Source organism: Amaranthus tricolor, chromosome 2, assembly GCF_026212465.1.
Source record: "Amaranthus tricolor cultivar Red isolate AtriRed21 chromosome 2, ASM2621246v1, whole genome shotgun sequence".
Classification (NCBI taxonomy): domain Eukaryota; kingdom Viridiplantae; phylum Streptophyta; class Magnoliopsida; order Caryophyllales; family Amaranthaceae; genus Amaranthus; species Amaranthus tricolor.
Genome location: NC_080048.1, coordinates 33418956 through 33446136, shown reverse-complemented (window position 1 = coordinate 33446136; position 27181 = coordinate 33418956). Strand labels below are relative to the sequence as shown.

The following is a 27181-nucleotide window of genomic DNA, read 5'->3' as shown; positions in this document are numbered from 1 at the left end:
TTTTGGTATCAATGGGAGCACAAACGTCATCCTATGACCACTTGGGGCGAAATGAAGGGGTTAATCCTGAGGAAGTTCCTGTAGCAGGAGCGGCACTCTCGATACATAATTAACATTAATAATTATACTTAAGATAAATAATGCGGAATTGTAAAACGCCGAACTGCTAAAAACCATTTGAACTAAAAAAATCGTTCAAAACATAAGTAAAAAAAATACCTTACAACTGAGAAAATATAAAATAAGGTTTACTTAAATACGATAAAAAAAACATAAGTACAATATAGTCATCAAGTAAAATCATTGAAACTAAGTCCTCGATAGAATAATTAAAGTTGCGGCCTGGATCGAAACCTGAGCTAAATTTTCCTGCAAAATACTGTCATCCATAATACGGATGACAGCCGATTAAATCGGTCAGCGATAAAGCCGAGTACAATTTTCTCAACAAGCTTATGATGCGATAGTTAAATCATGCTTACAAAATAATCATCAAGCACAATATAGATAGTTATTACTCATTATTGACCTTTACTAAGCCATTAAGTTACATTCTCAATACTTGCAAAAGTTCATTACTGCTACTAAATACTTGGTAACCTTAATTCTTATTTAATCAAGTTCAATTAAGTCTCATAGCTTTACCATCATAGCACATCACAAGATCACAACAATAATGACAACTGATATATGTAAGGGTCTGGTTAGGTGAGGACCGTAGTCCTAAACCCTAACTGTGGTGGGAGTCGTCACTCCTCTCAATACTGTTATGCTCGAGACTTCACAGGATGGGTTTTTCTCGGACCCCCTGTCTGACACCGCATTTTACGTGCCGGCTAACACGGACGCCGGGATTTTACATGCCGGTCCATGGTTCGACGTTACCTTACTATCAGAGTCATACAATCAATATCATGCAATATCAAACAAGACTCTAAACCGAAATAGTTTACATTCTTATAAGTCAAACTGGCACTAGTCAAAATTTTGACAATTCTACCCTTTTAATAGATACAAATTACTAGTATCTAATAAATTAATATTAATTAAATAACAAATTTTCGTAGCTATACTAAGATTCCTAAGGCTAAACTAAGTCATTATTGTGTCATAAATAATCATAACAGTCAAGGGTAATATTTCTAAGTACTTAATAACATATTTTATCAAAAAACCAATAAAATAGTAAAACAGATCTATCATCACTGTAAAAATAACATAATCCGACAAGTTATTAAGGGTCCAAAATCTATATGAAATGAGTTTTCAAGAAAAACAATGCTAAGCATTTTAACAAATTTGTTTGACTATTTTACCAATAAACCGATTAAAAATTTATCAAAACACCAAGATGATATGGAATCATTTTAAACACATAAGTTTATTTAACTAGTAAAATTCATATATATTTATATTATCATATTAATCAAAAATTTCCATATATATGACTTTTTTTTTTTCGAGTGTCCCAAAAGTATTATTGTTTTGACGAAAATATCACTAAATTGGATATGACTTTAATATTACCATATAAAGTTTAAATGACTAAAATAAAATCATGTTAATCATGCTTTTATATTATCGAGTAACCATAAATAAATATCACATAACGAGAGAGTTAAGAAAATGTGTACCATTTTCCTCCGAAGGTGGTGCTAAACCAAGTAAGAGAATAATAATAGGAAAATAAGAACTTAAGAAAATAAGCTCCAAAAGAAAGTCTTCAAGGTTCCAAGCTTCAAAGAAGTAGATCTTCAATTACCCAAAAGAAAATGATATCCAAGCTCCAAAAGATAATACTTGACTTTTTAAAAGTTGATGATTATTGGCTTAAGAAGTGACAAGATCAAGCTCCATCTTCATTTGATTCTTCAACAAATAAAAAGGGTATAAAGTTAGTAAGATGTTAATGAAGTGAAGATATAAGAAAGAATGGTAGAAAGATTTGATGATGGGGTGCAAGTGATCTCATGGCTAAGGAGGGGTATTTATAATGAGTTTTGGACAACCTTTTAGTTCATAAGATTGTATGAAAAAGAAGGTTAACTTGTGTAAGTGATTTAAAGTGTCTAAGTGAATGTGTAAGAGTTGGAGTGTGTAAGTGGATGTGTAAGAGTTTGGAGTGTAGAAAAAGGTTAACTTGTGTAAGGAAATGGTGATAGCTTGTGTAAGTGATGAACATTATGGATTGATGTAGAAAGGATATTGATTCATCAAATTTTTGTTCTAGTTTATGCTAGTGAAATGTTTTAGATTAATGGGAAAGTATGATTAAGGTTTGATTATGAAAATATGATAGTTTACTTAGAAAATTTTAGTTAAAACTATACTTAAAGTTAATAAGAAATATATTGTTAATTTTTAGGTATAAAATAATTAAATCAAAGTTGTAAAATTAAAATGATAAGTAGTAAAGTTAGTTTAAGGAAACGAAATTGAAACTAACGTTTTAATAAAACCGTAAATATAATATTAAAATTTTACTTTTCGTAGTATAAAATAATAAAATAATATTTTAGTGCTTACAAAGAAATTTAAGAATATAAATATATTTTTAAGTTTAATATTTGGAAGAAATTACAAAAATCGGAATAAGGTTTAGGAATTAAAGGTGATTTGAATTAGATAACCAAAGGATTAGGAATTCGAAAAGAAATTTCGGAATAATTAATCGAAAGATTAAGATTAAGAAATTTGAGCCTGTTACAGTTCCGATCTACCTCCACCGACACTCTCCATGAACAATGGTTGAGCAATCGTCAGGTAGGGGAAGTGGACGAATATCGAAGAAGGTTCATTGAACTCTTGGCTCCTCTGGAAGGTGTTCCTGAAGAAATTGCAATGGGTCAGTTTATTAATGGCCTCAAGGAGGAGATACGGGCCGAAATCAGATTATTAGGCCCAATTACATTGGACCATGCAATGGAATTGGCGGCAAAAATAGAAGAGAAATTACGAATTGGGCCTTCCCGCAAACATTCAGCCCAATACCAAACTTCCCCTTTTTCAAAACACAACCCAAAAACCCTAAACACTTTTCCCTCATCTTCTTACTCCACGAGTCTCCCCATTTCCACCCAGAACCAAATTACACCCCAAATTAAAACTTACCTCCACAAATATACACCACAAACCTGGAGAAATAAGGAGATTGACGGAACGGGAGGTCCAACAGAAGAGAGAGAAGGGTTTATGCTTTAGATGCGACGATAAATGGATGGTTGGCCATAGATGTCGACGAAAACAACTTAGTGTGTTGATTTCGCAGGATGATGAACACGGAGAGGAGTTAGAGTTAAATACAGAGATGCAAACCGAGGAGTTGGCGCATACAGAGTTAGTGGAAGAAATACAACCCGAAATATCCTTTAACTCAGTGATGGGTTTTACGAGCCCTCGAACTTTGAAAATGCTGGGTCTTATACTAGGCAAGGAAGTAGTAGTGATGATCGATCCGGGGGCTACGCACAATTTCATTTCAAGGGAAGTTGTTGAAACACTGGGGGTTCCACTTTCCCCAACAAAATCCTTTGGTGTGTCGTTGGGAACAGGGGAGTCAGTAAGGGGTACTGGGTTGTGCAAAGGGGTGAGTCTGCAACTTCCAGGTATGACTATTATGGAGGATTTCCTCCCTCTTCCCTTGGGAAATTCTGATGTTATTTTAGGGACTCAATGGCTCGAGAAATTGGGAACCATAATGACTAATTGGAAAACCCAAACCTTAAAGTTTCAGCTGGGGAGTGAACATATAACACTTAAGGGGGATCCTTCACTGGGGAGAACAAAAATTTCATTGAAAGCCATGATACGAACCTTACAGAAAGAGGGTGGAGGGTACTTAGTGGAATTCAACCAGTTGCCGAGTGACCAACAGAAGAATGATGAGTTAGATATGGGGCAAATCCCCTCAGTACTACGTATGGTTTTGCAGGAGTTTAAACACGTATTCAACATGCCTTCGGGTTTACCTCCTAAGAGAACTCACGATCATGCCATAGTACTCAGAGGGTACCGATCCTATTAGCCGGAGACCTTATAGATATCCTCAAGGACAGAAAAATGAGATAGAGTCTTTAATTGCAGACATGTTGAAAGCTGGTATAATTCAACCTTCCAGGAGCCCTTTTTCCAGTCCGGTCTTGTTGGTGAAGAAGAAGGATGGGTCGTGGCGTTTTTGTGTGGATTACCGGGCACTCAACAAGGCAACTGTCCCAAACAAGTTTCCTATTCCGGTCATAGATGAATTATTGGATGAGTTGAGTGGGGCTGAGGTGTTCAGTAAACTAGACCTAAAATCGGGATATCATCAGATACGAATGAGATGCGAAGATATTCACAAAACAGCTTTCCGTACATACGAGGGTCACTACGAATTCTTGGTGATGCCTTTTGGATTGACTAACGCTCCTGCCACATTCCAGGCAGTCATGAATGAGGTATTCCGACCTTGCTTGAGGAAGTTTGTTTTGGTCTTTTTCGATGACATCTTGATTTACAGCAAGTCTTGGGATGCCCATATACTGCATTTACAACAAGTATTAGAGTTACTTTCTAGTCATCAACTTTTCGCCAATTGGAAGAAATGTGAAATAGGGAAGAAGGAGGTGGCGTACCTGGGACATGTTATTTCACAAGCGGGAGTGGCGGTGGATCAATCAAAAGTATCGGCAGTGACCTCATGGCCTATTCCTACAAACATTAGGGAACTCCGAGGATTTTTGGGTTTAACGGGCTATTATCGTAAATTTGTGAAGGGTTATGCATCCATTGCAGCACCCCTTACTGCCCAACTCAAGAAAGATCAATTCAAGTGGAGTGAGGAGGCCACCCAAGCCTTTATAGCCTTGAAGTGCGCTATGACCCAGGTGCCAGTATTGGCCATACCAGATTTTGATCAGTTGTTTGTCATTGAAGCAGACGCATCTGGATTTGGGCTAGGAGCGGTGCTTATGCAATTAGATCATCCCCTAGCCTTCTTCAGCAAAGTCTTAGGGCAACGAGCGCGGCAAAAATCAATATATGAGAAGGAGTTGATGGCAATCGTTCTGTCAGTAATGAAATGGCGCCAGTATCTTTTGGGAAGGAAGTTCATTATTCGCACAGATCAACAAAGTCTCAGGTTTCTCATGGCTCAGAAAGAAGTGGGAACGGAGTATCAAAGATGGATGAGTAAACTCTTGGGGTATGAATTTGAAATTCAGTATAAACCGGGGGCTCATAACAAGGTGGCCGATGCTTTGTCACGTAAGGAACAACCCGAGTTCGATTGCAACGCTCTCATCTCAGCTGGTGGGATCAAATGGGAAGAATTTCAACAGGAACTACACACGGACCCATTTATTCAGGAATTGGTTCGTGCCATTCAACAAGGGGAAACGGTGCCTAAAGGCTATAATATTGAGCATGGAAATCTTAAATACAAAGGGAGGTTGGTTATTCCTGGTAATTCGCAATTGGTCACTAAATTGTTGGCGGAATATCATGACTCTGCCATTGGTGGCCATTCAGGGGATTTTAAAACTTATCAACGTTTGGCTAGAGAATGGTATTGGCCGGGAATGCGGCGTTGTGTCTCTAAGTATATATCCTCCTGCATTATTTGCCAGCGCAACAAACACTCAACCCTCAGCCCGGCAGGATTACTACAACCTCTACCCATCCCATCTCAGGTTTGGGAAGACCTATCGATGGATTTCATTGAGAAGCTGCCGAAATCACATGGTTACGATACGATATTAGTGGTAGTGGATCGCCTATCTAAATATGCTCATTTCATTCCTCTCAAGCATCCGTTTACGGCTCAAGGAGTGGCAGCAGTGTTTATTCATGAGGTTGTCAGATTACATGGTTTTCCTTCCACTATTATCTCTGATCGCGATAAAATTTTCATGAGTTACTTTTGGCAGGGGTTATTTCGCCTTCAAGGCACTCACTTGAAAAGAAGTACAGCGTACCACCCACACACGGATAGTCAGAGCGAAGTGGTGAATAAGGGAGTTGAAACATATCTAAGGTGCTTCGTGGGAGATAAGCCTAAGAGCTGGAGTAAATGGCTAGATTGGGCAGAATACTGGTATAACACTTCCCATCACAACTCAATATCTTGTACTCCTTTCAAAGCTCTATATGGGCGAGATCCTCCTGCATTGATCCGTTTTGAGAAGGGTAGTACTGCCAATTCATCTCTTGAAGAACAGCTGCAGGAACGGGATGCCATACTCGATGATTTGAAGGCTCATTTACTTCGGGCTCAGCAAATCATGAAAAAACAGGCTGATGCTAAAAGAAGGGATATGGAATTTGCAGTGGGGGATCGTGTGTTCCTGAAATTACAACCTTACCGCCAGAAATCGGTGGTTACCAGGCTACATGAAAAGCTGGCTGCTCGATACTTTGGACCCTTTGAAGTATTGGAGAGAGTGGGGAAGGTGGCCTATAAGTTAGCCTTACCTCCAGAAGCCAAGATACACCCGGTTTTTCACATCTCACAGCTCAAGAAAGCCATTGGTTCTGCTCAGGTGAGCCCTACTGTTCCTACTCAACTTACGGAGGATATGATCTTGGTGGCTGAACCAGAGGAGGTATTGGGGGTTCGTAATGAATCTAATGGGGGAGTTGCAACTGCGGAGGTACTGGTTAAATGGACAGGTCTGCCAGATTTTGAGGCCACTTGGGAGGATTATGCTTCTCTGGATGCTCGCTTTCCTGATTTTCACCTTGAGGACAAGGTGGCTCTTTGTGGCGGAGGTGATGCAAGGACTCAACAGGGTCGGCCCAATAAACCACCGATCGTATTCACATACTCAAGGAAAAGGACAGCTAAGAATTAGTTAATTAATATTTTGAATATTTTATGATGTCATTATTTTTGTGAGTGATGTCATTAGTTTGTTATTTCTGTTTGCTTAAATACTTGAGGCATGGATTATAATGGGTATCAAAAAAAGTTTGTTATTGAGCTTGTTTGTTGGAGAGAGCCTCCTCTCGAAGTGGGGTAAACTTTTGTTACTCTGATTTTCACAGCAATATACTCAATCAATTTGGTGGATTATTTCTGGAAAGTTCATTACTGATTTCATTATTCTCTGATATAGTTGATTCTTTACACAAATATTCTTTTTTTATTCTCTTTTTACCAATAGTCCATCCTAACTCTGTGACACAAACATCAGTACGATAAGTTTTTCCATTAACATTACAATTGATCTCTAAATCTATTCTTTGATTGCATCAGTAATGTGTGCATATGGAACAACATTTCCATATACGAAAAATACTGGTGTTTAATTATATGCAAAACACCTTACTATATCAGATACATCAAGGAAGCGCTCGTAGCCACCAAACCTTTAATAAATAAAACACACAAAGAATTAATTAAAACTTTAGACCTAAAGCTTATATCAGAAAACATGGGCATTCAAGATTAAGCTAAATAACAAACTGAGCTTAAGTTAATTAAAAATGTATTAACATATTTAAACCGTGTATCGAGCAGAAGTTAATACATTTGGGTATGAATTACAGAAAGCCTTCCAAGTAAGAAAAATTAAAGAAACTGGCGCACGCAGGAATCGAAGCTGACAAAAAATGTGACTTCCTAAAATCATACCTCAAGTACTTAATATTTCTGGTAAATAGCTTGCACCTTGTAGGGAGCAGTGTTTTCACATAAGCAGATAGCTTGCGCCTTGCAGGGCAGTGTTTTTTTCATTAGCAAAACATTTCAAATAATAAATTATAGCAAATTTTTTGTTGATAAGCAAGGAGTTAGATTGCAAGATAAAAAAATTAAGCCAAAAAGATGCAGGCATCAGTGGAACGAATAAGCCAATGAGATGCGCAGGAAGATACAAAGAACATATATAGTGAAGCTTTTTTGGTTATAATTGAGTACAATGGGGAAATAAGGAAGATCAGATGGTGGTATTCCAACTATTATGCTATTAACTACAATAACAGGTCAAAAATTTGCCAATAATAGTAGAGGTTAAATAGTCGATACATGGGATTATTCATAGTATTGATAGTTGAGATTATTATAAGAAAATCGAAAAAACATTGAATTTTTTTAGGTAAATTTTACTAAAACCAATGTAACTTACCAAATCAAATTAATCTTGCTTTACTAAAATCACACTTGGGAAAAACTGATGAGCATACATGATATTTCATGGAGTTTAAAGGTGAAAGAAGAAGATCAACAAGAAGTGAGAGAGATGACAACTACAATTGATAAAATCCCCAAAATAAAAAAGAACAAATTAATATAATATCAAACATCAGATTAAAGCAGTAAGAAATTGGGAGACTAACAAATTCAGCATCCAGCTTATCTTTGTTCTCCTTCAATCTCAAATAGAGGACGATCTCTTTGTGCATTCCCATCCTCCACTCTTTCACCGCAATGTTGTTTTGTTACAACTAACTGCAATTTCAACCACATACATTAATTCAGTTCCACAACAAAAAGCTCAATACTAAAATTAGTAAACACCAACAAGGAGAAGAATCAAAGTAACAACATATATCGATTTGCAAATTGATAAGAAAGACACGAATACAAGTTCACAAATCATGAATCTAGTTATCAATTTGCAAATCAACATTTATTATTAACCTAGACTCACTTCCACGAACAAACCCAACCGCAAAAACATCACTGTAATCAATGTAAAAACAAAATTAGGAAATAAGGGAAACACTTGATCAATAAAAGGAAGTAGGGTTTGAAACAGACCTCTTCTTGAGAGACGAAATTCATCAACCTAACAGGAGGAGGTGCATCCTCAGCCATTTCTAATATCTTAAACCCTCAAACTAATCTAATTGTGATACAATTGTTCTTTCGAATTCAGACAACAGAAGATGAAAATAATATACAGTACCTAAAATTGATTTGAAAGAATTTTGTATGCAAAATATGGAATCTAAAAGTTTCAAGAACAATGTAAAGGTTTCAAGAACAAGGCTTAGACTACCGCTAATTGAGATGGGGAAAAGGCAGATGAGATGGGAAAGAAATGGAGAAAGAATCAGATGAGATGTCTAAGGAGCAGATGAGATAGGGGAAAGAGATGGAGGACTGTTCATTACTGTTTAAAAACCAATATTTTGGTCTTTAAACAGTAGCAAATAGTGTTAGTGCTTTGTAAAGTATTTAAGTATAAGGATAAGGATTATATGATTAAGCTTAACCAGATTTTATGTAGCATTTGTATGCAACTCTTTACTTGTATTTGTATGATGAAGCAGCTGGCTGATGCGCAGCATAGTTGCCTCTGTACTGTTTTAATGCTACCTGGTTGCCTGACAATGCAGATCATAGCAACTGGTGATATGATGATTTTGCACTGCAGCTCAAGAACACCACCTTGGTATTCAGACAGTTCATGTTATGAGAAGATCTTAGTAAATAACGGCGGTTTGTTTGTGAAGCTAACAAATCACCTTCATATGGTAGAATTTAATAGGATGAGAGTTTTGTGATTTAAAATTTTTTTGGTTTTGTTTATTTTGTAAGATAAACGCTCTTTGCAATGGACTCTTCTAAAACAAAACTATCCATTCCATGACCACATTGTTAACAATATCCCAAGTTTTGCCTAATGAAGAATTGTTGATGGGTTTTGGTAAAGTTCATCAATGAATCAATCTCAGTTTATTATTTTCACTTAAAGCAATGCAGATAAAACAACACGAACATGACTACTTTCCATCTTTGAAGTCTCTTAAGGTATCTATCTCTTGTAGCATCATATTTTCTCCAATTCTTTTCACTTCAACCACTTCTGTAATTGACAGGATCGGTCCTGAGGGTAGATCAAAAGAGCTGCCTTGAGCATACGCCTACATATTAGAAATTTCTTTAAGTAAGGGATCCATTGTTATGAATAAAAAGACGTAAGAAATCTTAACGAACTAGTAATAAGTGCCAAATAAGTGGATGACTTTCACTTTTTCATTTCTAAATCAACTTTTTTACTTGGAAAAGAAACTTTTATGATGTTATATGATGGATATAATGATGTCTTATATTATTTTTGTAATTCTAATGATGCTATATGTTGGATTTAATGATGTAGGAGTAGTATATTGGATGATGCAATGTGTTGAAATTATATGTTGGAAGCTAAAATTTTCTTGCAATTTTTCCAATTAATATATAAATTGTAATTACTCTTATCTTGTAATTTGATTTTATATTAAATAAATTATTTTTTCATCTGTCCTAGGGCCCATAAAATATTAGAACCGACACTGATACTAGTTTTTTTTTTTCCACAAACTTGATCATTGATATTTATAGATTGGCACAAGTAAATATTTTTAAAATTATTGTTTTGAATGTACGTAGAAGCATCAACTTTTTTGTTGACTGTTAAGCTAGATTATATAAATAAACTATTATTGAAGATGTTTAGCAAATTTAGTAATTGGTTGTTAATTAAATGATCAAACAAGCCAAAAAAAAAGCAGCATTTTCTTTGGAAAAAGCTAACTTTTCTAATTGACTTTTAAAAGCCATTCACTGAACAATTTTTGAACTTTTAATCGACAAACAAGTCATAGCCAAATTTTCAACCAATAAATCAGAAAAAAAATAAAAAATAAAATTATAGGGTTTGTGTCAAATAAAGATAAAAGTATTAGGTAAATGAAGTAACTTTTATGTCAAAACCAAAAACCAAAAAGTTACTCGTAATAATTTTTTTTGACTTTTGATTTTTTGACCCACTTTTTTTTGATAAATAGCCAACGTATAACAATTAATTTTTAGCTAACATCTCTTTATAATATGTGGCTTAAACAACTAGCTTAGCAGCTAATAAACAACTAATATTTTCAAGTGGTCAAACTAACTAACAACTAACTAAAAAATTTACTTAATAATCATTTGTGGAACACATTTACCCAAACATGCCTAACATAACCGTTTCATTTTAATTTAATATTAGCTCTACAACCAACATAAAAATCATTTACCATTTATCAATTACTCAATCACCAAACATCGCTAAAGTATAACAAAAACACAAAATTGTTGTGCACTCACAGTGAGAAACCGTCTCTCGATTAGACAACTTCAAAACAAAGAGTGTATATTTCAAAATTCGTATTAGTTAGGTCATTTAACTTTATTGATAGCCTCTCATAGTAAGATTATCTCATACAAGGATTTGTGAAAAATATATTAGGCCCGATGATGGATTGAGCTCTTGTTGAGGTTCAGTCTCATTGAGAGAGTCTCAGTAAAGAGTGAATTGAGTCATGAGACACTGAACATCAATCAAAGCCCAACTTAAAATTTCCACGGCCCATGCCTAAAAAAAATCCAAACCCTAAAATCCCCAAATAAAACCCGTAATCTCTCAATCTCCATTTTCATTTCCACCGCAACATCACAAAAAAAACCCTAATCTCCTCCTTTCCCCTATCCTCATCCCCGTTTTGCCGCCATGGGAAGAGTAATCAGAGCTCAACGTAAGGGTGCTGGTTCCGTCTTCAAAGCCCACACTCATCACCGCAAGGGAGCAGCCAAATTCCGTACCCTAGATTTCGGTGAACGCAATGGTTACACAAAAGGTGTAGTTACTGATATCATTCATGATCCAGGTCGTGGTGCTCCATTAGCTAAGGTGACATTTAGGCATCCATTCCGTTACAAGCATCAGAAGGAATTATTTGTTGCTGCCGAGGGTATGTATACTGGGCAATTTGTTTATTGTGGAAAGAAAGCTACTTTAATGGTTGGAAATGTTCTTCCTTTGAGATCTATGCCTGAAGGAACCGTTGTTTGTAATGTTGAACATCATGTTGGTGATCGTGGTGTTCTTGCACGTGCTTCTGGAGATTATGCTATTGTTATCTCCCACAATCCTGATCATGACACCACTAGGTATGATGTTGTTTAAGCCTTTCTTAAATGGTTTCTTATATATTGGTAATATTTTGTGGGCTCTTATTGTGTGGATCTTGTGATGAGAAAAAGAAATGAAATTATGGGTTTGATTCGTTTTGATTGTTTATGAAATGGGTATTATTTTTGTGGTTTTGTTGTATTAAATTAATTGTTATTATTCTCATCATATTGATAATGATGATACAGCACTAAATATTTTAATAATTTTGGGTTTGTTTTTTGAATATAATGCCTGAACCTTTTATGAGAAGCAAAATATTATGTATAGTGGCTTTAATTTGTATCGAGTGTTTGTAGGTTGTGGTTGGTATCCTGTTTGAATTCGGTTATTTAATGTTGAAATAAGGTATGGGATTGAGAAATGATTTTGATTTGTGTTAAATGTGTTTTGTTTGTTAAAGGGTTAATGATATGTGATCTGCTTTGACACATTAATCTTCGGTTTTAAAGATGGATGATCATTTTGGATTATGTGTTATGTGGTGGTATTTCGGTGGATTAATCTATTAGAAGTGGGCATTTTATCTGTTTTAGCTTGTGAGCTTTGTTTCGTGTAGTTGATTATGTTTTTTGCAATAGATGGTTTGACAGGATTGCAGATTTTACAATTTGAACTCAATCTTGGTAAAGCTAATGTTTTTAGCCTATTCAAATTCATCAATATACATTGGTTTTTCTTCATTTCTGCTTGATGTTCATGTTATATAAGTGAATTATGGATGTCTAGTAGGTTCTTGATTTTTAGGCTGATCTCACACACTCACATTCAATGATGTTTTGGGGTTGAATGTCCACTGTTGTCTATTCTGAGGCAAAATTATGATGGAAGTTTATGTTTGGTGCCTTTGAATGCTATTTTGTGTTAGAGATGAATTTTTAATGCATGACATAACTAATTTTATGTAGAATTAGTAGCGAATACTCTTCTGCGCCTTTTAATTAGAAATATTATTCTAATTGAAGTAAGAGCTTTTGGAATATAGTTCAATGTTGTATGCCGTATTTGGCGTATATGCGATGAGATTCCCACCTAATTACCTAACAATGCTGTATCTATTATAGGATCAAGCTCCCATCTGGTTCCAAGAAGATTGTGCCGAGTGGTTGCCGTGCGATGATTGGGCAAGTCGCTGGTGGAGGACGTACTGAGAAGCCTCTTCTCAAGGCTGGTAATGCTTACCACAAATTCAGGGTCAAGAGAAACTGCTGGCCCAAGGTTCGTGGTGTTGCTATGAACCCAGTTGAGCATCCTCATGGAGGAGGTAACCACCAGCATATTGGTCACGCCAGTACTGTCCGCAGAGATGCTCCACCTGGGCAAAAGGTTGGTCTCATTGCCGCCAGGAGGACTGGTCGTCTCCGTGGTCAAGCTGCTGCCACTGCTTCTAAGAGTGATTAGGCTTAAATCGTTTTTGTCTTTTTTTAAAGTTGATCTAAAAGAGTACCTTTTTGGAAGATTGCAATATCAAGTATATCAGAATTTTGTTTGGAATTGTAGGATTGGCTCTTGTTGAGTTGTTATGGTAACTTGGATAAATTTCTTTATGCCATTATCTTTTTAGCACATCTATCAGTTCAATGTATCATGGACGATATCTATATCATAGTTATAGTCATCAACTCAGTATTCTGTATTCTGCACAAATCAGGATAGAATTGTAGAGATGTATGTCAATTGTCAATAACAAGATGTACCATGTCCGCAGCTTTACTTCTATTCTTGCAAGTGTTCACTCTCACATCTGATCCCATGGTTATTCTAGAGCTGCAGTGCCTGCTGTCATTTAGACGATGGGGAACATGCTCACAATGTTTTCTCATAGTAGAGGTGGCCATTTTGGTCATCAGATCAGGTAACTTTTGGTTTTTAGCATGTCACTATGATAATTCGATTTTATCATGTACGAGTCACGGTTGTGTTCAGGATCATTTAATCCGTTTCTCAACCTCTACTTATTAGTTATTAGTTATTAGTTATTAAATTTGTTAAAATTATTTTGTACGACAAATCACTATAATAACGTCATGTTAAATTTTACCGTTTTTTTTATTAAATTGTATGATTGATGAAAATAAATCTTATTAGTTGGGGTGTTTTATCATCTTGTTTAAAGAAAACCCTACATCTTTAGACTCTGGCTTTTTCCTTATAAGATTTTTTTTTATGCTGGCGAATTTTTTAGGATATTCTTTTAAATTGTGTTAAACAAAATTCACAAATTATAAAATAAAGTTAAGCCTACGTATATTTTGTATGTGTCATAATTAGAAGATTGTTACTTTTGTTAGAGTATATAACATATTTTGGGACCTCAATCATCAGAGTATATAACATGTTTTATGGTGGGATTTGAGATCACATAGCTTTCATCACATTAACCTAATATTGCATGAAGTAGTTAGGTATAATTTTGTAATGAGAATAAATAATTAAGTATATTCTGAAAGTTGTTGTACCTTTTTTTTTTGAAACAAACGTCTGATATATTTTTTTCCTTGGTGATTGATCACTTTTATTTTAACATTATAAATTGTTGATTTTTGTGCAAGATCATCAAAGGAAGAGTATTCTTGATTTGTAGTATTAGCAAAAGATTATAATTGATTAGACACATATGTCTTTTTGAGTAATTGAGAAGGAGCCGAAAATATAATAATTTTATAAACCAATAACACAAGATATTTGAAATAAAGTAGTGAAAATTAGATTAATTAAATATTTGATTGGAGCTAGTTAAATAAGTGTATGAAAAAGAGATAGTATGAAAGATTATTAAAAAGAGTAAGTAAGAAAGAGAGATATATTGGAGAGTAGAGTGATTAAATTACCGAAGATTATGAGATTTTCTTAGGGTATGTTTGGATTGGGTGTAAATGTTTAAGGGGGAAATAAAGTCAAACTAATGAATTAAAAACAAATAGAGATGCATTTGAAGTAGTTGAGATAGTTGTGAAGAAGATAAAATGAGCATAAAATAAAAACAATAAAGAAAAAAGAAGATAATTTCCCCTATTATAGAGATAATACATTCCCCCACCCTCCTCTAGGATAAATATTTACCCCATAAAATTAAAAGCTCCTTTTATTTTTCATTATTTTGCAACTATTCATCCACCTCTACAACTTACTAATTTTTCATTTATCAACTTAATTTTCTTGCTTTGACCTTTTTTACCCTTTTAAATATTTACACCAAATTCAAGCATTCCTTAAAGAAACCAGCTACTTCATCAATTGCACATCATAGAAATGTTGGATGTGGTTAGTATATAAAGGAAGAAATTGATTAAAGAAGAAATGAAAGCTTTTCTTAGAGATGCATGGTGGAAACCTATTTAATTGTGGTTTGTGGACATGTATGTTGGAATATGCAACAATTGGCAAAGTAAGTGAGTAATGTTATATGTACAACAAGAGTTGATCTAACTAAATAATGGTGATTTTTAATATTGACAAATCATTCTTATGTGGAAGAATTTAATAAGGTTGGGCTTTTAGAATTTTAATTTGTCTTTTTTTATTTTGTTTACTTTATTAGTATTTGTTTTATCTTTGTGCGGTGATTTATAAATCATAGTGTTTAATTAGGAATTTCTGGTACAATAATTAGGGTCTGTTTTTGTTTATGAGTTGTTCAGCAGTGATCTCTGATGTTCATGCCTTTATCCCATTTATATACAGAAAATATTTCTTCTGTTCTAAATTACTTGCGACATTAAAAATATTGCAATATTTATTAATCACCCTTAATTTGTGACTAATTTTTAATTTATTAGTTAAAACATAGTCAAATGGAATCTTATTTGATTCGTCTTAATGTCCCATTTATACACAGAAAATATTTCTTCTGTTCTAAATTACTTGCGACATTAGTAATATTGTACTAATCATTAATCATCCTTAATTTCTGATTAATTTTTAATTTATTAGTTAAAACATAGTCAAGTGAAATCTTGTTTGATTCGTCTCAATGCAACGATTATCAATATTAAATTTTATAATTTTTTATTATACATAAATAGATATATTAATGATTGAGTTAGTGCATTAGATTATATGAAAAATTAAATGTTGCAAGTATTTTAAAACAGAGGAATTATTACCTTATTGAATACCATTATCTGCTAACAAAAATAAATTAAACAATAGAATTTTACTTTACTTCTAATTAATAATTATCTTCTTTGAAAATATTCAACCAAATTCTGATGGAAAAAATTAGCAATGAAGACTAAATGAGATGTCAGTTGGAATGTATTGAAAACTTTAGCATTAGTCAAAGGACGAGGTTTCATCATCATGCTTTTCTTGGAACGAATTTCTTTAGGAATATCCGCAAATCACCTAAATCCCGCCAATGCAACAATTAATAAATAAAAACAAGCAAAATTTGTAAATAATATTATCAATTATTGGTCGTTGACTTAAAATACTCATAATTATTATTTAACTTGGTATATCCTTAAGTGGAATACTTAGTTTTGAACATTATGCATATCATTTTTAACCAATTATGTTGGGTACTTTGAATTGTTAGAATATGAAAACAGTATATTTAGAATATTTGTAATCAGGGAAACTTCTATATTTTGTATCATATATTTTAAGCAACCCTAGGAACTCCTTTATATATATACACATCATTATCATTGAAGCAAAATACAGAAAAATATTGAACACAAGTATTAAGCCAAAAACGTGTTCTATCGTTTATCATGGTATCAGAGCAGCAACGATTCTGAATCGTTTTTGTAGGTTCATCATATACCAGTTATCTTACCTTTGAAAAACCCAGAATGGAGAGAGACTCCAAAACTATCATAGCATTAGACTAGCCGGTCACAATGGGACAATTGTTGCAACTATTACAACAGTTAAACCCCAACAAATTGCCCACTAAAACCACAACCAATACCCAAACCCTCTCAATATCCGAAAAACTAACAAATCAGAATTACACAAAATGGTCCAGGCTGATGCACTTAGCCATTAGTGGTCGTGATCGGCTCAATCACATCATTGCCGATCTACCATCCAAAAATGACCCAGCGTACAACCAATGGACTCGAAATGATTCGATTGTCATCTTTTGGATATTGGAGAATATAAATCCTGACCTGGTGAATCAATTCCTTGATTTTCCAATAGCCAAAACTTTATGGCAAGGAATCGAGACACTATACGGTAGCGGAAGGGATGACCTGCAAATATTTGACCTCTCGGTTAAAACCAACAAAATCCAACAAGGTACAGACCCAATTGAGAAGTACTACAGCAAATTATTCATGTTGTGGAAAGAGATTGACAGAAGACAACCAAATCCCATGAAAGACCCAAATGATATTATCATCTACAACCAGTTAATTCAACAAAACAGATTGTATCAATTCCTAGCAAGGATTGATGATATGTTCGACAAGGAGGGAAAGGATCTACTCCTTCAAGACCCACTCCCTACGATGGAGGAGGCCTATGCAAGCATTAGGAGAGAAATAATGAGGCATGGGATAATGAAAAAGGAGCCCTCATCAGATTTAGACTCATCGAGCATCGGAGGGGGGTTCGCTGTCAAAGGAAGGACTTACTGGCGTGATGATGACAAAGCTCACCTCAAATGCACTCATTGTGGTGGCACAAGACACACCAAAAATGAGTGTTTCAAACTAGTAGGCTACCTTGAATGGTGGAAAGACGCAAAGAAGAAAAGAGCAAAAGGGGTGGCCCGTTTTTCCGATCAAAATCGAACAGGCAGAGCTGCTGTGGGATGGAGTGTAGATGAAGGTCCTTCCATGGAAGAAGAAGAAGGAGACCCAGGTTCTGCTTTGAACAGTATAGGTATCGAAGAGAAAGAAGGGAGCATTCCCTTAAACAGAGCACAAGGAGGAAGAGGATTAAGGTTAAATGGGAGGGGTACCAAAATCAGTGGCCTCAACCCTTTAAATGTGGTATTGAGAGAGGTGGATTGTACTACTTGGGAGAGGAGACTCAAAAAGGCAAAGCAGTTCTTGTTCGCGGGTCAGAGGAAAGACAACTATTGACATGGCATCAACGTCTTGGACATCCATCAGTAGGATATCTAGAGAAACTTTTTCCTAATTTAGTGGGGCTTAAATCAAATTTTAAGTATGAAACATGTATTTTGGCAAAAAGTCATAAACATTCGTATTCTAGTAGTATGAATAAAGTCGATGTTCCTTTTATGCTTATTCACTCTGATATTTGGGGTCCCACTCCGGTAGTAGGAATACATGGTTTTCATACTTTGTTATATTTACTGATGATTTTACCCGAATGAGTTGGATTTATTTTCTCAAACATAAATCTGAGGTGTTTAGAGTGTTTGTTGATTTCTATAATATGATTTGTACCCAATTTTAAACCCAACCTTCACATGATTAAAACAGATAATGGTAGAGAATACATTAATTCTAACATGAAATTTTTTTTTACCCATAAAGGCTTAATTCACCAAACCTCTTGCCCTGATACACCCTAACAAAATGGTGTGGCGAAACAGAAAAATCGAACATTACTTGAAATAACCCATGCTATCATGCTCGAATCCCATATCCCCACTCACCTTTGGCCTGAAGCCATTACCACTGCCAACTGCCTTTCCAATAAACTTCCCACTAAAAGCCTTCATTACAACACACCTTTGGAAACCCTGCAAACCCATCATCTCATACCTTCTTCACGCTCCCTACCTTCTAGAATCTTTGGGTGTACAGTTTTTGTCCATTGTCCGCAGCGGGTACGAAATAAACTTGAGCCAAGAGCAGTGAAGTGTGTTTTTGTTGGGTACGGACGGAATCAAAAAGTTTATAGGTGTTATGATCCTCTGGCTCAGAAGGTGTACACCACCATGGATTGTGATTTCATTGAGACAAAGTTTTACTACCGCCATCTTCGATGTCAAGGGAGAAACAAGATGACGATCTCAGATGGTTAACTAGTCCATGGTTATCCAACCTAGACCCAACAGAAAAAGTAGGCAATACTACAGAATCATCTCACCAGGTTGTTCAGTCCACACCTTTACCAGTCCTATCTGATCATCTGAGCCATTTAGAAGGTATTGTTGATGATAATATCATTGTTGATACCTTGACTGAGGAAGTTGTTGCAGAGGATATAGATACAGGGGATCATGAATGTCAGGGTGGTGATAAAGCATCGTATGTGCTACCCCCTCGTACCCCATTGAGATATGATCCAGATTATGATGCTAGACGATCGAGATACCCCATTGAGCAACCAGATGGAGGAAATATGTCATAGAGTGCCTTGGCATTCTGTGCAGCATTGTATGCAACCAAAGTTCCAACCACAGTAGAAGAAGCCTTAACTACCGATCATTGGAGAAATGCTATGGAAGAAGAAATCAGTGCTCTCGGAAGAAATGACATGTGGGAGAAATGCACTCTGCCAAATAAAAAGAAGGTCGTCGGATGTAAATGGGTGTTCACAATCAAATACAAGTCAGATGGCACGATCGAAAGATACAAAGTTCGACTTGTGGCAAAGGGGTACACTCAGACATATGGGGTTGACTACTCAAAAACCTTTTCTCCAGTCGCCTAACTTGATACAATCCGGGTCTTGTTCAGTATAGTAGCAAACTTAGACTGGCCCCTTCATCAGTTCGATGTGAAGAATGCTTTTCTTCATGGAGAGTTACAATAATAAGTGTACAAGGAAGCACCACCAGGGTTCACTTCAGAGTTCTCAGAGAATGAAGGTTGCAGACTCAGAAAGGCATTGTATGGTTTGAAATAGTCTCCTAGGGCATGGTTTGGGAGGTTTACATCTGCTATGAGAAGATTTGGGTACAGACAGAGTAACTCTGATCATACTTTATTTCTTAAACGAGAAGGAAGAAAAATAACATGTCTTATAATTTCTATAGAGTCTCAAAAGCAAGCTGTTCCAAGAATTTGAGATGAAAGATCTTGGGAGACTTAAATATTTTTTTGGGAATTGAAGTTCTTAGATCAAACAAATGAATCTTCATATCCCAAAAGAAGTATGTTTTAGATTTGTTAGGTGAGACAGGGATGTTAGACTGTAAACCCATCGAGACACCAATGGTGATGAATCATGGACTGTAGATGCATGAAGGAGGGGAACTAGCTAATCGTATGCAGTACCAGCGATTGGTATGGAAGTTGATTTACTTAGCTCATACGAGACCTGATATTGCATACACAGTGGGAATTGTTAGTCGGTTTATGCACAGACCACACGTTCAACATATAGAAGCAATGTTTCGAATCCTGTGATACCTCAAAGGGTCCCTAGGCAGAGGAGTCTTATACCAAAAGAATGGGCATCTTAACCTTGTTGCTTACACAGATGCAGACTGGGCAGGCGACAGAGATGACAGAAAGTCAACTTCAGGATACTTCCCTCTTGTAGGAGGTAATCTAGTTACATGGAGAAGCAAGAAACAGAAAGTGATTGCTATGTTTAGTGCAGAGGCAAAGTTCAAAGGAGTTGCAAAGGGAATCACAAAGGTCTTATGGCTTAGAAAGCAACTGAAAGAACTCAGGTTTACTCCCACAAGAAGTTGTGAGCTGTATTGTGATAATCAAGCTGCAATCAACATTTCAGAGAATCTCGTCCAACATGCTCATACGAAACATGTAGAAGTCTACAGACATTTCATAAAAGAAAAATTGGAAGCAAAGGTGATCAAACTCCCTCATGTGAAGTCAAAGGACCAGTTAGCTGATATTCTCACAAAGGCGGTCGGAACTCAATTCTTTGAAGAAGTTCTATGCAAGTTGGGTGTTTAGCGACACTATGACCCAACTTGAGGGGGAGTGTTAAAACATGAAAACAGTATATTTAGAATATTTGTAATTGGGGAACTTTTATATTTTGTATGAGTTATTTTAAGCAACCCTAGGAACTCCTTTGTATATATACACATCATTATCATTGAATCAAAATACAGAAAAATATTGAACACAAGTATTAAGCCAAAAACGTGTTCTATCGTTTATCATGAATCAATGAGCAATAGTTGAAAACTTGAGATATATTAAATTATGTATCCCAATATTTAGTGGTGTACAATTTTAAATAATAGTTAATGGTATTTTAAATCTATAAGCAATACTTGAAAGTATTATTTGTAAATTTTTCTTAAAAACAAAGATAAAACTTAAAAGATCGTTTAGCCAACTAAAAAAATTAAATCATATATTCACATTTTCCAATAGAATGGTGTAACTTTTAAAATAAATGTTTGAGATTAAATTACAACTTCCTGAATTTTTCTTCTTATAAGCCATTGTTTTTATTTGTCTCGCAAAGTTTTTACATCATTTTCTTTTTTGACAATAATCTTATTCTTCTTTTTAATTTTATCTATAAATTTATACTCTTTCTTCATCGTAATCTTTCATTTTATACTCCACTTATTTTTTATTTATTCTCCAACTTGGTTTTCTTCCCATAAAATTTTAACTATTTTGCAGCTGGTGGAAAATGAGAACCACCTAAGAGCGCTCTTGATGAGCTCTCTACACTTTCTTTCTTATCCACATCATATTTTTGATTGAAAATTTTTCACATAAAAATTATCCCATCAATGAGAAACCAAAAAAGTTTTCTCACTTATTCCTAATATACCAATTTATGTAGAATTACAAAAATTAAAATTTTTTATGTTAAAAAATTAGCAAAAAGGATGTCTATTTGTAGAGCACAAAATTTCCTGATCATTGTAAAACTTTATCGATTTTTCATAGTTGCTATATTTATGTTTTTCACATTATTCAAATGCACAATTTTAATCTTTAATATATTTAATTTCATATAATAAAAAATTTTAAAAAATTAATATTATAAAAAATATGCATTAACAATCAAATAAAATCTTATTTGACTACGTTTTGCATTATATAGAAAAGCATATGCCAAACAAGAGCAATTGATAAACATAAGTTGCTACAAAAAATATAGCAACTATTAAAATCTAGATGAAGTATTTAAATACTACTATATTTTTTGATATATTTGTATAAATTAAAAACTTATTTAAAAAATATAGAAAGTTATTAGGAGGATAAGTGTGAAGTTTTTATTTATTTTGGATGTTGTGACCTAACGCACAATTCCTCCAAAAACACATAAGGTTTTTTTTACCTTATTCACGAGTGGAATAAAAAACTCACAATAAAATTTTTATTCATAAAAAATTTTCACAATAATAGAAATGGTGTAATAAATACTTCTCCAACATTTTCTGACCAAAAAGACAAAGAAAAAGAAAATGAAAAAAGAAAGGCATTAGGTGGGTGGCACAAGCAATGTAAGAAAGATGGTGCCAACTATTGTGAAGCTGTCAGATCCTTCCTTGCAGCTTAGTATTAGTTGTTTACTTTTAGAAAAGGATAAAAAAAAGTTTTAATTAAATATCTTAAGCTTACCACCTTCCAACAAAAATTACAATTTATTATTTTGTCATTAATCATACTTGAATACTTATATTTTATTCTAGATACTTCGCAATATTATTTTTTATAATTTTATCCCTTTATCACTTAATAGGTCAAGCACAAGATAGAGAGCAAATCGTGAATCAAATGAAAGACTTTAATTTATATTGAGAAAATAGTATTTGCCCTAACTTTTCGTATTAGTTTTAAATTTGTTAGTCTCTAAAATAGAAGTAATGAGAATAAGTATTTCATTTTAAATTATGAATTTCAATTATAAAATTATAAATGAAAGAATTTGAGAATGACAAGGTTTGGATAGTCATTTTCAAATTCTCAACTTTTACTACTTTAAAAACAATGGTGGAATTTGATTCAAATCCAAATTTAAAAATTTTTGATATGCCTAACAATAAATTTGAGTTCAAAAATTTGAGTCAATTTCAAATTTTCAAATGAAATCATGGTTTCCAAGCATGGCATTATTAAATTCGTTGATGTCCAAAATTATATATTTTTTTTTATATTATTCTCTCTTATCTAGATGTATAAGTTATAACATACTAAAAAGTTAGATTACTCAACGTAAATTTTATAAATATCAAATTTTTATAAGATTTTAGTTATGTATATAATCAAAGATATTTATAATTGAATTAGTGTATCGGTAAATGTGTAAACCTAACACATTATGAATAGGTTGAACTATTTTCACTGAGAGAGGGAATCAAGTGGTTGTGGGGCAAGGGTTGGTGGCACCGTTTGCATGGAAGGGGAAGGGGAGGCTAAGGGTGAGGGGAAGGTGGTGGTTATTGCCTTATTGGGGTGTGGAAAGGGGGGTTATTTGTCTTATTAAAAAAATACTTAAAAATTCAGAAACTACAAGTTTAACTGTTAAAGGGTTATTAAGACCTTTGAAAAAAATACGATAAATATCGATTTAAAAATAATGAAAGGTTAAATTTTTAAAACTAAATTATCCTAAAAAAATTTAATCCTACTTTTAAAATAATTAAACTACTCTATAATATTATTGTTAATCCCGACTGGATTAACATCTTCTCATCATCATGAGTATATAAAGCTTAACGACATTACTCCCTCCGTTTTCATACGTTTTTTTTAAATAAAATTTATGAATTTTAGTGTAAAACTTTGTTTAGGATTTTTCATCGATCTATAAGAAAATTATATTTATGTTAGATCTTATTAGATTCGGCTCTATATATATACTTTTTAAATATCAACTATTTAAAATTTTTAAAAACTTACAATTAACATTATTTGATTTTTAAGTTTACATTGAAATCAGTGAAAAAATAAATCAGAAAAACATATGAAAATTGATAGAACATAATCAAAATTATAATTAGTGACAAATTAAATAATAATATATTATCTTTTATCAAAAGAGATAAGAAAATTATATGAATAACACCTCTACTTCTACAAGTTAATAATAATTCGCATGTGCAACTTAATCAAACTCCACCGAAAACTTGACAGCCTAAATATACCAACTTTCAGACCTTAGTCAATACCAAGGGACTTTACTGCATCAACCAAAACACAACACTATACAAAAATGCACGCTAAAACCGATTCCGACGTAACCAGCTTATCGGCGGCGTCACCCAACAGATCTCCACCACGCCGCCCGGTTTACTACGTCCAAAGCCCATCTCGTGATTCCCACGATGGTGAGAAAACCACGACGTCGTTTCACTCTACACCCGTTTTAAGCCCAATGGGCTCACCTCCTCATGCTCATTCTTCTGTGGGTCATCATTCTCGTGAATCTTCTTCGACCCGTTTCTCGGGCTCATTCAAGCCCAATAATGGTTCCCGTAAGATCTCCCCTAACGATGCTGGATCTGGAGGTGGGGGGAAAGGTGGGCAGAAAAAACAGCCATGGAAGGAGTGTGATGTAATTGAAGAAGAAAATCTTGTTGATGATGAGGAAAGTCAGAAACCTCTTTCTCGTAGATGTTATGTGCTTGCTTTTATTTTGGGTTTCTTTGTTCTGTTCTCTTTCTTCGCTTTGATTCTATGGGGTGCTGCTCGTCCGCAAAAACCTAAAATTACTGTCAAGGTACTACTTGAGCAACCTTACTTTTTCTGGAGTTTTGATTATTTATACATTATTTTAGCTCAATTTGTCTGGGATTTGGATAAATTTTGTACTCCATTTCAGCTCAATTTATCGGTTGTTTATCATACCATTTTTGCCGAAATTTCTGGATTTCCCCTTAATTTTATACAATTTTAGCTTGATTATGGGTTTTGCATAAATTTATAGAAGTACCATTTAGCTGAATTTTCTGGGTTTTAAATTGGATTAAGTTTAAACCATTTAGCTGGCTTTTCTGGATTTTTAATTGTATTAAATTTATATCACTTAGCTGATTTTCTGGGTTTGAATTGGATTATATCACACCATTTAGCTAAATTTTCTAGGTTTAGGATTTGGATTAATTTTACCCCATTTTAGCCGACTTTTCTTGATTTTGGATTAATTTTACCCCATTTATCCGAAATTTTTATGGGTTTTGATTGAATTTATTACATTTTAGCTCAATAAAGCTGAATTTTCTGGGATTTTGATTAATTATATACTCCGAATTTAGATAATTTTCCTGTGTTTTTGAATTTATGTTTTATGGTACCAACTTCATAATTCTGACTAAATTTCCATGAATATTGATTAATTTTCTTATTCTTTATTTACAAAAAACAGAGTATAAAATTCGACAGATTCATAGTATCAGCTGGATCAGATCATACAGGGGTAGCAACAGAAATGGCATCAGTGAATTCAACTCTAAAATTTGTATACAGAAACACAGCTACATTTTTTGGTGTTCATGTCACTTCCACTCCTTTAGATCTATCCTATTCTCAAATTACTGTTGCTACTGGAAGTGTAAGTAATTTAATCCCTAAAATTTCAATTCTTTATATACTACCATTCAAATAACTCATCAACTCAATTCCAATTGTTATTTTGCGGAAAATAAACAATCTCTTAAGGTTAAGATTGCTTACATTACACCCCAAATCCGGCCTAGGTAGAAACATTCAATGACACCGGATTAATCAAGACCGATTGACTTGAAAGTATTGGCTGATATGCTTGTTATTAGTGAATGTTTTGGTAAAAATAAGTTGTTTGTTGTCTTTATTGAGAAAAAGTCAGTTAAAAAGTCAAAAGTCAGTAAAAAAGCCGACTATAGTAATTGTTTGATTTTTGGTCAAAAGTCAGTAAAAAAGCTGACTATAGTAATTGTTTGATTTTTGGTTTTGGCTTAAATGTCTCTTAAGTCAATTTTTAGTTATTTGAACCATCTAAAAGCCGAAAACCAATCAAAAATTCTTTTATCAAACATATCGATTTAAAACCGTCAAATCAATTGATTACCTTTGTCCGCTACCCTACCCTTTTCTCCCCCGACCCCATCTTGTGTGAGATATTGGGTTGCTGACTCGGACCCTGAAGCATTTGATTATCAGAGCTGTCTTGGAAAATTTGGGGCCCTATGCAAAACTTTTATATTGCGCCTTATTTATAGTAAATATATTGATTTTATTAATAAACTTAACATATTTCTTTTTTTATTAACTTTTTCATATACGGGAGAAAGAGGGGCCCTGTGCGTGTACGGTCGATCACCTCACACGCCCTCAAAGACCCCTCTGTTGATTACCCATCTTTGTTGATTACCCATCTTTAAAAAGACTAATATATGTATTTTGCATAACAATTTGCAGCTGAAGAAATTTTATCAATCAAGAAAGAGTCAAAAAACAGTAAGTGTACAAATATTTGGGGACAAAATTCCACTATATGGAAGTGGTCAAACTTTGGTGGGTACATCAACAGGAGTTCCAACAGCACCAGTAAATATGACACTAAGTTTTACAGTAAGATCCAGAGCTTATGTTTTAGGTCAATTAGTAAAACCCAAATTCTATAAAACAATTAATTGTAATGTTGTTTATGATCCGAATCCTACTAAGAAAAGCCATCCTATTAACTTAAAGAAAGCTTGCACTTATCAATAAGCATTTGATTCTCATTTTGTTCCGGAAAACTGAGGGTGACAGCCTGGTCAAGTTAACATAAGAGTATGATTTGGTTTGGTGAAGAGCTGATGACCCGACCCGACCCATGGTTGTTGGGTTGACATTTTTATTTATTGTTGATGTAATACAACTACAACACACAAAGGAGTGTTGTAATTTCTTTATGTATAGGGGTAGTAGAATCTAGAAGTATTATTTATATTTGTTGATTTTGATATCTTTGTAATTTTATGGGTTTTTTAGATTCATAATATGATAAATATATTTTATGGCGAGAAGAAACTATGTTGATGATATTGTAACTGATTTATTTGTTTATGTAGTTGATTTTAATTTTTTGGATTAAAACCTCGGTATTATTGTTGTTGTTGAGTGTTTTTATGTACTACTAGTATCTTATATTTATAGCTGATGAGTATTATTTTTTTTTGTTTTTTCACCAACAAATTATATGTCATTCTCATTTTGCATTAATTTTTATTATATTTATTACACTGTTTTTGTACTTTTTTTATAATAACTTTACTCTTTTTTTAATCTCATTTGTAAACTTATATTCTTCATCCATCTTAACCATTTGATTTTATTTTTTATTGATTTTTTTATCTTATTTTTCAATTTAATGTTTTTTTCATTAAATTTCACCACTTTTGCAACTGGTGCAAAATAAGAACAAAATAGATGTAATTCTACTCCCTCTAAATTCAAAGTTAATGTCTTATTTTC

General features: G+C 34.0%; 2 protein-coding genes and 1 long non-coding RNA gene across 4 annotated transcripts; 2 read left to right on the top strand and 1 right to left on the bottom strand.

The window, feature by feature from the left end:
- Positions 1 to 240: 240 nt before the first annotated feature.
- LOC130806430 (uncharacterized) lies at positions 241 to 9486 on the bottom strand. 2 transcript variants are annotated; one of them, XR_009040307.1, is made up of 4 exons: positions 8741 to 9474; positions 8317 to 8428; positions 1635 to 1869; positions 242 to 379 (listed from the first exon to the last, which is right to left on the bottom strand). It is a non-coding gene; the product is annotated as an uncharacterized LOC130806430 (long non-coding RNA). The 2 variants fall into 2 exon arrangements; XR_009040308.1 differs by lacking the exon at positions 1635 to 1869 and having other exon boundaries at positions 241 to 379; positions 7613 to 8428; positions 8741 to 9486.
- Positions 9487 to 11238: 1752 nt separating this feature from the next.
- On the top strand, positions 11239 to 13640 carry LOC130806410 (60S ribosomal protein L8-1-like). Its single transcript, XM_057671476.1, has 2 exons — positions 11239 to 11899; positions 12986 to 13640. The coding sequence occupies exons 1-2, from the start codon at positions 11460 to 11462 to the stop codon at positions 13320 to 13322; spliced, it is 777 nt and encodes a 258-aa protein (XP_057527459.1). The 5' UTR covers positions 11239 to 11459; the 3' UTR covers positions 13323 to 13640.
- Positions 13641 to 23822: 10182 nt separating this feature from the next.
- LOC130806399 (uncharacterized) lies at positions 23823 to 26834 on the top strand. Its single transcript, XM_057671460.1, has 3 exons — positions 23823 to 24464; positions 25110 to 25295; positions 26141 to 26834. Exons 1-3 carry the CDS (start codon positions 23958 to 23960, stop codon positions 26432 to 26434), a joined length of 987 nt encoding a protein of 328 aa, XP_057527443.1. The 5' UTR covers positions 23823 to 23957; the 3' UTR covers positions 26435 to 26834.
- The last annotated feature ends 347 nt before the right edge of the window (positions 26835 to 27181 follow it).

Excerpts from the sequence above, each read along its gene's own strand:
- LOC130806399 (XM_057671460.1), top strand. The coding sequence starts at position 23,958 with ATGCACGCTAAAACCGATTCCGACGTAACCAGCTTATCGGCGGCGTCA. Across the intron at positions 24,465-25,109 it reads AACCTAAAATTACTGTCAAG|AGTATAAAATTCGACAGATT; the intron begins GTACTACTTGAG and ends TACAAAAAACAG. Across the intron at positions 25,296-26,140 it reads TTACTGTTGCTACTGGAAGT|CTGAAGAAATTTTATCAATC; the intron begins GTAAGTAATTTA and ends AACAATTTGCAG.
- LOC130806410 (XM_057671476.1), top strand. The coding sequence starts at position 11,460 with ATGGGAAGAGTAATCAGAGCTCAACGTAAGGGTGCTGGTTCCGTCTTC. Across the intron at positions 11,900-12,985 it reads CCTGATCATGACACCACTAG|GATCAAGCTCCCATCTGGTT; the intron begins GTATGATGTTGT and ends TATCTATTATAG.